Source organism: Alosa pseudoharengus, unplaced genomic scaffold (genome assembly GCF_046254945.1).
Source record: "Alosa pseudoharengus isolate Yale_2024_CS ecotype anadromous, Long Island Sound unplaced genomic scaffold, YU_APseudo_1.1 YU_APseudo_1.1_scf_6, whole genome shotgun sequence".
Classification (NCBI taxonomy): domain Eukaryota; kingdom Metazoa; phylum Chordata; class Actinopteri; order Clupeiformes; family Clupeidae; genus Alosa; species Alosa pseudoharengus.
Genome location: NW_027468848.1, coordinates 27,502,273 through 27,513,721, shown reverse-complemented (window position 1 = coordinate 27,513,721; position 11,449 = coordinate 27,502,273). Strand labels below are relative to the sequence as shown.

General features: G+C 40.8%; 1 protein-coding gene across 1 annotated transcript; it reads left to right on the top strand.

The window, feature by feature from the left end:
• The first annotated feature begins 5,511 nt into the window (after positions 1-5,511).
• On the top strand, positions 5,512-11,221 carry nr6a1a (nuclear receptor subfamily 6, group A, member 1a). Its single transcript, XM_076271354.1, has 8 exons — positions 5,512-5,773; positions 6,267-6,322; positions 7,200-7,369; positions 7,666-7,875; positions 8,114-8,368; positions 10,609-10,730; positions 10,846-10,998; positions 11,079-11,221. Exons 1-8 carry the CDS (start codon positions 5,512-5,514, stop codon positions 11,219-11,221), a joined length of 1,371 nt encoding a protein of 456 aa, XP_076127469.1.
• Positions 11,222-11,449: the final 228 nt, after the last annotated feature.

Below are 11,449 nucleotides of genomic sequence, written 5' to 3'. Positions count from 1 at the left end.
AAATTCAGAACTTTTGTTTTCCACATGAGTTAACCTCCTGTTTCAACTCTGTATTGGGAACCCAACTGATCTTTGACTTGTAGATAGTGCTCTGTGAATGATTCAAGCTAAATGCAGGTGAGAGATAAGTATCTCTTGAATATCCCCTTTAATGATTTTAAGACATAGATTAACAAAATGGGGAGGGGGCACAGCTTCACTTAAGTTTTTGAATGCATAATTAATACAGCGGCCACGATTCTATGGAATCTGAATGAAGAATGACTGTGTCTGAGGGAGTAAATAGATCTAAGTAGTTACACATTCTTGGTAATACAGAATCCATTGCCATTTTTGATTTATGGCACTTAAGGGCCATTCACACCAGGAACGAGAATGATAAAAGATAACTTTAACTATAACGAGAAAAGCTTCCACACTGACCAAATTATTGAAAAAGTAGTCTTTAATCAACCACCTTCCTAACATCAAATGGGTATTTTGATTACTTTCAGTCAGGTTTTCGGGCAAATCACAGCACTGAAACAGCTCTCATCAAGGTTTTCAATGACATACGCCTCAAAACAGATTCAGGTAAAACATCAGTCCTAGTGCTACTGGACCTTAGTGCAGCATTTGACACTGTTGATCACAATATTTTATTACACAGACTAAAACACTGGGTTGGATTTACAGGCATAGTTATCAACTGGCTGAAATCATATCTACAAGAAAGGAGTTTCTTTGTTGCCATTGGAAACTGTACCTCAACACCAATGTCCTTGATCTGTGGTGTTCCCCAGGGGTCGATCTTGGGGCCACTATTATTCAACCTCTATATGCTCCCACTTGGACAAATCATCCAAAATAATTTGTTTTCATATCATAGCTATGCAGATGACACACAAATTTACTTAGCTCTGTCACCAAACGAATATGGTCCCCTTGAATCTCTGTCAGTGTATAGAACAAATCAACACCTGGATGTCTCAAAATTTTCTTCAGCTGAACAAAGAAAAAACTGAAGTAATTATATTTGGTAAAAAGGAGGAAAGACTTAGGGTTGCCACTGTTCTTGACGCAAAAGGGTTGAAAGCAAAGGATACTGTTAAAAATCTTGCCAAACTTAGAGGGCTGATGTCAAAGGATGATTTAGAAAAACTCATTCATGCATTTATCTCCAGCAGGATTGATTACTGCAATAGACTTTTCACAGGCCTTCCTAAAAAGACTATCAAACAGCTTCAGGTGATACAAAATGCAGCAGCTAGGGTTCTCACAAAAACTAAAAGAACTGACCACATTACTCCAATTCTTAAGTCCCTGCACTGGCTTCCAGTAAGTCACAGAATTGAATTTAAAGCACTACTGCTTGTTTCTAAATCCCTTAATGGAGCAGGACCTAAATACCTCTCAGACATGCTTTAGCAGTACACACCCTCCAGACCTCTCAGGTCTCAGGAGAAAAACCTGTTAGTAAAACCTGTTGGTGAAGCAGTTTTTAGCTGCTATGCGGCTCAGCTGACCAACTGTCGGATGACATTAAAAAGGCCCCAACTGTAGCAAGTTTTAAATCTAGACTTAAGACCAAACTGTTCTGAGATGCTTTCTGCACTGAGTTATAATTTCTGAATCTGTCTTGAAAATGATTCTACCTTGTGTGTTTTCTCTTTATTATGATCTTTACCTTTTGATCTACTCTTTGACTATATTACACTTCTATGCTTTTATTTGTTATTATTGTTTGGTTTTGTTTAAGGCGCTATATAAATAAACTTGACTTGACTTGACCAAAGATAAGGAAAGTCTCTCCCGGTATTGATGGTTATGGTTATGGTTATGGATTTGGCAGACGCCTTTGTCCAAAGCAACACACAAATACAAAACTACATAATATTTAAAATTGAACAGGGAACAGATTAGAATGTTGGTCAAATATAATAAGGAGAAATAATATAGTAATAATAAACAACAATATCAATTCAATCAATAGCCTAATAAAATAAGCAATGAAAATGAGGGGAAAAGCAATAATAAAACAATAATGTCCATTCAATCAATAATATAAAAACAATGACATAGTAAGACTACATTAAGGAGAATATCAATAATAAACAATAATGTCAAATTAATCAACAGCCTAATGAAAATAAAACAATATTATACAAACCATAAGACATAAGAAGCGCTTAAACAACTAAGTACATGTTGAACAGGAATGTCTTTAGATCCCTCTTAAACGACCCAAAACTACCACAGGAACGGAGAGCACTGGGCAACTCATTCCACCAACATGGAACCACTGAGGAATAGAGTCTTGAATTAGACCTAGTTGTTATGACTGGTCGACATAACAGACGCTCATCAGAAGACTGCAGTGGGCGGTTGGGGATGTAAGGCTTGATTATTGAATTAAAACTAGATGTACCGCAGAGCGGTACAAAATATGACCGCCGCCCAGTCCAGCACATTTTTTCCACAAAAATAAATCACGCTGAAAGGCCTATATGATTCTAACTGTCTCACTAAATTGCATTATCCACACTCAATTCTCACTGGTATCTGCTAGACAACAAGTACCAAAACATGATTAGTGCATAGATTTCACATGTAAAATTCATTTTATACAACCCCACCTCCATCTTGCCTGTTCATAATTCTGAGAAATTCTTGAATTGTGTGCATGTGTGCATGTACATGTTTATGTTATGTGTGTGGGTGTGTGTGTATGTGTGTGTGTGTGTGTGTGTGTGTGTGTGTGTGTGTGTGTGTGCGTGCTTGTGTGTGTGCCTGCGTATGTGCCTGTGCATGCAAGCGTACATATGTCTACTGTGTGAGTATGTGTCATACGTATGATTACTGTGAATGTATGTGTGTGCGTGTGTATCTGTGTGCACATGAAATGGGTTAACATGACCCCTGGAGGCAAACATACGGAAAAAATTGGTCATCCTAGGCCCTACAGTTCTCAAGATATTCACAGAGAACTGTGTCTGCCCTACCCTCCTTTCGGGGGTCCAGTCCAGCGGGGGGGCTACAGATCAAAACGAAAAACGACGGTTCCATACTATCCATGTGGGGTTACATGCCCACCAAGTTTTGTGTACCCCGGTCTTTCAGTGTCCCGGGAATCCCTGTTGGTGTACGTCACTAAATGTACACATCAATTATTTTATTGTAAGGCCCCCCATGAACGAAAGTTCACAAAACTTGGCATGCATTCGGAGGGTGTCATAATAATCCTACACTTTTATTTTCGTGCAGTTTTGACCATGTCAGCCAGAGATATTGTGATGAAAACACCTGATTTTTTGCTTTTTAATTTTTAACTAGGTGGCGCTATACATGAAATAAGTGGTAATGGGATGGGTTGACATGCCCCCTTAAGACCAACATACATAAAAAAAGGGGGACCTCCTAGGCCCTACGGTTCTCGAGATATTCACAGAAAACTGTCTCCGGCCACCTACAGGCCAGTTGGTGTATAGTAACATAAATGAATTTATTGTGTGGCCCCCCATGAACGGAATTCCACAAAACTTGGCGTGCATACAGAGGGTGTCATAATGATCCTACACTTCCAATTTCGTGCAGTTTTGACTATGTTAGGTCACAGATACCTCATTTTTACTTTTTTATGTTTAACTAGGTGGCGCTATACATGAAATGAGTGGTTATGTAATGGGTTGACATGGCCCCTTGAGATCAACATACAAAAAAAAAATGGTCCTCCTAAACCCCTCCTTTCGGGGGGTCCAGTCCAGCGGGGGGGGGCTACAGATCAAAACGAAAAACGATGGTTCCATGCTATCCATGTGGGGTTACATGCCCACCAAGTTTCGTGTACCCCGGTCTTTCAGTGTCCCGGGAATCATTGACGGAAATTTGGGCATGCGAAAAAAAAAAAAAAAAAAAAAATTCTGACTAAACCTATATGACCGCCGCTTCGCTGCGCGGCGGTCATAATAACTAGGAGCAGATCCAGTCAGTGTCCTATAGGCCAAAGTGAGAGATTTAAATTTAATTCTGGCTACTATAGGGAGCCAATGGAGAGTAACTAGGAGAGGAGTTACATGAATGCGATGGCTAAAATATGAAGGATTTCAATTGGCTGTCAGCTTTCTTTCATTCTCAAAATCATTCTGAAAGTAATCCGCAATGGTATCATTCTTTATGTTGTTATACTTTATGTGTGGACATTGTAATTGATATGAGCTAGAGCAATGGACCCTTTCAACAAGAAAAACAAAGGATAAACGTTCTATTTTGTTCCCAATCTACTTCTGCTAGTGTTCCATATGGAATGTTAACGGAAGCCTTGTGGGAACAACTATGATGCTGATAATGGAACTCTCTTGAAAACGGTCAATTCTTTTTTTGCCGTTATCGTAGTTACAGTCGTTCCAGGTGTGGACGTCCCAGGTATGGAAGGATGCACTGATTACATTTTATGACACTTTGTAATATGATAAGCAAGTTAGGCAAGTACAGTGTAATTAAAGCAGGCACTCACTGAGTGGATCATACTTACAATTAAGGGATTGCGATGAAAGAACAATTCATCAACATTCAGGTACTTCATGTCAAGATTCCACTAATACTTAATAAACATATTATTTATTGATAACTTCATCAAAGGAACACATGTCCAAATGAGTAACTGCATGTTCAACTGGCTCAAACAATAAAAGGTGGCTGATGGTAGTAATATTTATGCAAAAACATATATTCAGGCCTAAAAGAATAGGTTTTAGGACAGAAATTGATTTGTGGAAAGAGGTGCAGGACATTTTCCCAAGACCATAATCATGATATGTTTTATGTATTATTATCCAACTGATGTTAGATGTTTAGCAGTGACAATTAAGGCTCTGGGTGTTTGCAAGGTTTTGCATGCTTTTTCGGTAGCTAGCTCACTAGTACATGATTTCAAGGTATCAAACTGTCTAAGCAAGGTCCTTTATCAGACACAGGGAGGTTAGGCTGTTAATGCTATAGATATGTCACGGAACATTTCAAAATACAAATTCCAACAGGATATGTAGAATATTCTATGTAGAATATTTTTTGATCAATGCTCACAGATGTGGAGACATATAAACCAAGTGACAGTAACAGTTTTCCTAACTGTTTGTCATATTGTGCTAAATAAGATAAAAGCTTATTTTTAGGTTTTTACTCAAATTAATAATATTTTTGTTAGTTCAGGTCTTGGTTTTGAGAATATCAGAATCCCCAGGATATAGTCTTCCATTGTAGTTATTTCTTAGTTAAGACTGACTACATGTATATGTGTATCTCTCTCTCTTTCTTACACTCACTCACACGCACTATCCCCCCCCCCCCCCCCCACCCTCGGCCTGTCTTGGTTTATCTATAATTCATACTGCCTGTTTTACAGCTGGTATTCTGAATATGATATGTTATCTCTTGTTCCTTGACTTTGTTGAAAAAAAGTGAATGTCACCGGCAAATGCCAGCTAAAATCAATAGCAACACAAAGGTATCCTTGGCAATAGTTCCCTAGAAGTGATGTTATTTCCCCTCCTTTCTTCTCCCTCAGATGATCAGGCTGACCAGCGTTCTTGCCTCATCTGTGGTGACCGCGCCACTGGACTGCACTATGGCATCATCTCCTGCGAGGGCTGCAAGGGCTTCTTCAAGCGCAGTATCTGCAACAAGCGCGTGTACCGCTGCAGCCGTGACAAGAACTGCGAAATGTCGCGCAAGCAGCGGAACCGCTGCCAGTACTGCCGACTGCTCAAGTGCCTGCAGATGGGCATGAACCGAAAAGGTGAGGCTGATCTGTGAGCCCAGAGTTTAAGAAGAATTTTAGTGACCAAATTACATTTAATTATGCACTAAATTTGTATCATAGCTCATGTTGGTTACAGGGTTTCAAATGATGTATTCCTTTTGGATGATCTTCTCTCATTAGTACAATCTGTGATGATGAGAGATGGAACTGGAATATAATGCAGGCAACTTGGGAAAAGCACCGAGCTTTGGTTAACACATGGCACTATCTAGTGGCCATAGTAGTGTATGACAAGTTGCAGTCACTGTCAAGATCAGTTTTTACATTACATTACATTACATTACATTTAGCAGACACTTCTTGACCAAAGTCATTTCAGTTGATAAGTGTTTAAATAATCTTATGCAGTATTCTTTCTTTATAATGTCAAAACTATAGCAATATTGTATGTGCACATGGATTTTTGTGAGACTTTGCAAATAACTTTTTCTCAAACCTTTGCTGACCATATTTGTTCTTTACTTCACAGCAATTAGGGAGGATGGCATGCCAGGAGGGAGGAACAAAAGCATTGGGCCTGTACAGGTAAGTCCAGACAGGAATCAGATTGTTTCATTGTGATGAAGTCTGTAAAGGTTTAATAAATACCTAATCATTATAGCAAAGCCATTGTGAAATCTATTGAGGGCATATGTTCTGTATGTCTGGTTCTCTGCAGAGCATACTGTATATCCTGCAGAATTTGTACAGACTGAGCACACTGATAATATTTCTTAGATACTTTAGTTGATGTTGTCTGTCTAGGTTGCACATTTTCTGCACAGCTCATGTGTACACATTTGTAATTTAGACACATTTGACCTTGAAAACTTATCCTAACTTTCACTGTTTGGGTACGGGTGTCTGTGTCTATGTGTGTGGGTGTTTGGGTTGGGTTTAGGAGCAGTTTCACATTGGGGTAATGTCCTTGAAGTGTGTGTGTGTGAGCCTCTCTTTCGCTCTGTCTGTCTGTGTGTGTGTGTGTGTGTGCGTGTGTGTGTGTGTGTGTGTGTGTGTCTCCTTCTGCTCAATCCTCATACAAAGCCCATGCTAGCCTACCTCTTGTTGTGCCCTGTTAAAGCACAGAGGTAAAGCTAACATTTCAATTCAGTTAAGCAAGACAGAGAGTGGAAAAATACTTTCTTACAATCTTGCATGTCGAAATGTGTCGACTAGAATAGGAAAGCCAAATTCTAAGTATAAATTGTAATTCTCAAAATGTTGTCTCTTAAAAATCAGTTCTCATTAAGAACAGAACATTAGCATAGAGTCAATTGTGTTAGTTTTTAACTGTTAATTGTGAATTATGACTTGGCCTAGGCCTACATAAAAATGTGTAAACCTCACAAGAGATTTGGTTTGAATCTCTAAATATGGTTGTCTGATGGTTCACTCTCACAATTTTACCCCATCCCCCAAACAGATAACTGATGAGGAGATAGAAAGGATTATGTCAGGGCAGGAGTTCAAGGAGGAGGCCAACATGCCAGACCACACTTGGAGCAACAATGGCGACAGCAGTGACCACAGTTCCCCTGGCAATGGTGTTTCCGAAGGCAACCAACCATCTCCAGCTTCCACCTTATCGTCCATGTAGGTTCTGCCCTTTCAAGCTTTCGTTCATTACATAAAACACTATACTGCAAGGACATAAAATGCTCTAAATGTCTCAGGATGATGAATATTAACATATCTGTAGAAATGTAAATGACTGTTTCAAGTGCGGATCTCCAAAGTCTGTATAAAACTTTGCTAGCTAACAGGAATAAGGAAAATGCAATGTTTCACCACATTCTTTGCATAGGCATTCAGAGAGACACAATATGTCCACTGTTGCTTGCTGTCATCACAATTCAAAGAGCATATTTTGCCTTGTTATGCCCCTGCAGTCGCTCTGTAGAGATGAATGGCTACACCACTGCACTAAGGGACCAGTACATTGGCAGCGCCATGACCACACACTACCAGTTCCTTCCGCATCTATTCAGCTATGCTACCCAACCACGCAGCCTCTATCCACAATCCCACACCCTCATCACCCAGCTGGTGGCTGCAGAGGAGCTAGCCCCACTGGAAACACCCATGCTTATCGAGGAAGGGTAAGAGCTCTAAATCGTACATGCATTTGGGAAGTACACTTTGTTGGAGTCCAAGTTCAGAGAATTACTTTCCAGCATTTCAAAGCAAACTGAGAACTGCAATCTGCCTCAATTTTTTTGCCACATGATAAGACATAGAGGTCCACGATTGCAGAATAGAAAATCTTTGTGACTTGATATAAACAACTCACATATATCCAATATACAAAAATTATATCTACAGCCACTGTCCCCCCAGGTACAGGGTGACCCAGGTAGAGCTATTTGCCTTGCTGTGCCGCCTGGCTGACGAGCTGCTCTTCAGGCAAATCGCATGGATTAAAAAGCTCCCATTCTTCTGCGAGCTCACCATCGAGGACTATACGTGCCTGCTCAGCTCCACCTGGCAGGAGCTCATCCTGCTGGCCTGCCTGACCATCTACAGTGCACAGGTGCTGAAGGACCTGGCCGACGTCACCACCAAGTACACGCCAACGGATGAGGAACTTCAGGGGTGAGTTACAGAGGACTCGATGTCTTACACAGGGGTGAAATAGTTTCATTCATCATGATGACATAATTATTTGGGGTTGCATTAGCACATTGGGCGGGGGGGGGGGGTATTTTACGCCTATGAGTAGACATGCTACTCATTAGTTGCATTTCAACTATTAGGGCCATTCGGGGAAGCAGTTGTGTACTAGGAAGAGTTGTCACTACCGGAGCTTGATCATCCCTCCCCCAGGCCCACAGCCAAAGGCCATTAGCTCCACGATGGAAAAGCATGTTGAGTTTGTTCTTGCAGCTTGATATCCAAGACTACTAAGCAGAGGAACAGAGGAAAAGTGGTCGTACCATTAAGAGACATGGTGCAATCGTATAGCACAACAGGATGAGAAAAGGCTTGTGGCAAAATTAAATTTACTTGAAGCACAGACATTCTAGCCTGGCGAGCCAGACCCACATTAAAATGTAGGGTCTGGGCACTCACCGTTCGCAGTGCTCAGTCCGAGGGGCGGGATAATCAGTTGTATTTTAAATTCCCTCTGCACGCAATAGGACGCAATAGGATATTTGTTTTCAAGTAGCAGGGAATTCAAGCCAAACCGTTGCAACTCTGCCATCAATCATTATGTTAAGCCCACCAAACGACTCTATACACGATTTCAATTGCCTTATTAAGTTTCGATTTCTGGAGCTCACAACGGAGAGTTGCTAGACTAGCCCTGGCAGCCAATGTAATTTGCTGCCGCTAGGGGCGCGTCTAGATTTCTAGGCTACAGACATTCAGTATACAGTGTTTCACTTACTAAACTTGTCATAGTAAGCCTTTTCCCAGTAATAATACAAAGATGTAAGCTGATACTTCTTTGTTAACTTCATGACTTCAGTATAGTTTAGTGTCAAATCACCTTTAAAGGTTCTCTTAGCACGGTTGGGTAACACCACTTCTATTGAGAGCTCGCCCCTCCCTCCCCCTTCCTCCCGTGCAATTGAAACTGACATGAACGTGCATCTCGTTGGTGCAGCAGTGGTTTAATATTAGTCAAGATGGGACTTGGCTGATTGAGTTTTCCTCTGCCACTACCAATATTGTTGACAGTGTAGATCCCGCCCCTTCCTTGATTTCAGTTGGCTAACAAGAGAGAAGTGACATTGACGAGCCCAGCGTTGTTCTAAAAGTTGAACAGATTTCAACTTTCAGCACTCAGAGCGACGCGGAAAAAAAGGTCAGCGCCAAGGGCTTTTTTCTGCCAAGGGCGCTGAGCACTGTGAATGCTGAATAACATAACAATTCAAGGTTCTGAAATTCTATGTTGAATTCAATGAACCCAGATATTCTTTAGAACATTCATTTCCCAACATTCCCGTACACCTTAAAGACTTAAGGAGTATAGACAGGCTGCTTAGTTGGCACACTTGGACCTTATGTTTCTGGGGAAAAAGAGATGTTCAAATGGACCCTTTCATCCTTCTTATTTGAGGGAAGGTTCACAGGATGTGCGGGAGTAATCCTGACATAGACAGGGAGAACCTAAAATGGTTGTTATGTCTGACGCCCACTGTAAGAAAGGCGCGGTATTAAGTTGCAAATATGTCACAGTGTGTGATAAAAACTTGCAGACTGGGCTGGTCTCCACTGAATGGAACTTCATGCAGGTTTTAATAACTACAACTCTGTTCCACCAGAGGCACTTCAACAATACAGTTAGGAACAAGAATGTAGTCATTGTATTTAAACAACAAATGTAAAAGTTACACTATGTAACAATTTCATATCATGAGGAAAGTGCAGTAATATATTAATGTTACATACTGTATATTAATATAACAAATTGTATAGAATAACATCCAAGAGACAAAGACAGATTTTGGCACATTTTGAAATACAGGTTCATCACAGACCAGAGATCTAGAAAAAGGGGCACAGTGGAGTGTAAATTAGCACTGGTATAAATATGTCCTCTTAGAGATTCTCACTTTAATCTCCACATGGATGTACAGTTAAATTTTGCCCTGATGTAGATGTTGGTAAATCAGCCAGTCTAACAGAATTAAGAGTAATGGGAAGTAATAGCAAGATACACTAACAGAGAAACAAATACAACTTCCATTTTACTGTATGTCAGCATACGTAACAAATAGATGGTGATTTATCACTTTATCAATGCTATAACTTCTATATACAGTAGCTTCTAACTATAAGTGTACCATAGATCAAACAGTTTTACAAATCTAGCCTAATCTATCTAGGTTCAGCGAGGATGGAATGGAGGTTATGGAGAAGCTTATATATCTTTTCCGCAAGTTCCACCAACTGAAGGTCAGCAATGAAGAATATGCCTGCATGAAAGCCATCAACTTCCTCAACCAAGGTACCCAGCCCCAGCACCTGTGAAGCCTGTCTCTTCAACATAATTAAAAATTAAATTACTGAAAACTGCAACACTGCTGTCATACTATTGCTCTCAATGATTCTTTCACTTGCAGATATCCGTGGTGTCACCAGTGTTTCCCAGTTGGAGCAGCTGAATAAACGGTACTGGTATGTCTGCCAGGACTACACCGAATGCAAGTACCCGCACCAACCAAAACGCTTCCCAGAGATCATGATGTGTTTGCCTGAGATTCGCTGCATTGCAGGTAAGTAACCTCAAACGCACTCACTTTCATGCCAACTGCACTAACCAAAACACGACTTAAACCAAACGTCTGTGTTTCAGGGAAGTTAGTAAACGTTCCCCTGGAGCAGCTGCCCTTGCTGTTCAAAGCAGTCTTGCACTCCTGTAAGTCCAGCCTGAATGGCACATACCGCAGCACGGGAGCCTCCCCATGTCCTCCTAAGGGCACTGCCCCTGCCAACTGAGGTCCCGCCATGACACGTCCTCGATCAGCACAAAGGCACCCTGTAGGCCTACCTCTGGGGAGACAGTGAGCGGACAGGGTCGAAGGGCGATGACATCCAATGAATGTGTAACGCAGCTATATGTTACTTTTGTTTCTTTATATATTTATTACCTGACAGAGCTGAATGTATACTGATCCACACTGTGCAAATGCTTCTGTTAAAACAAATGCACAAAAAAAATCATAT

Excerpts from the sequence above, each read along its gene's own strand:
- nr6a1a (XM_076271354.1), top strand. The coding sequence starts at position 5,512 with ATGTTATTTCCCCTCCTTTCTTCTCCCTCAGATGATCAGGCTGACCAG. Across the intron at positions 7,370-7,665 it reads GCTTCCACCTTATCGTCCAT|TCGCTCTGTAGAGATGAATG; the intron begins GTAGGTTCTGCC and ends ATGCCCCTGCAG. Across the intron at positions 7,876-8,113 it reads CCCATGCTTATCGAGGAAGG|GTACAGGGTGACCCAGGTAG; the intron begins GTAAGAGCTCTA and ends CTGTCCCCCCAG.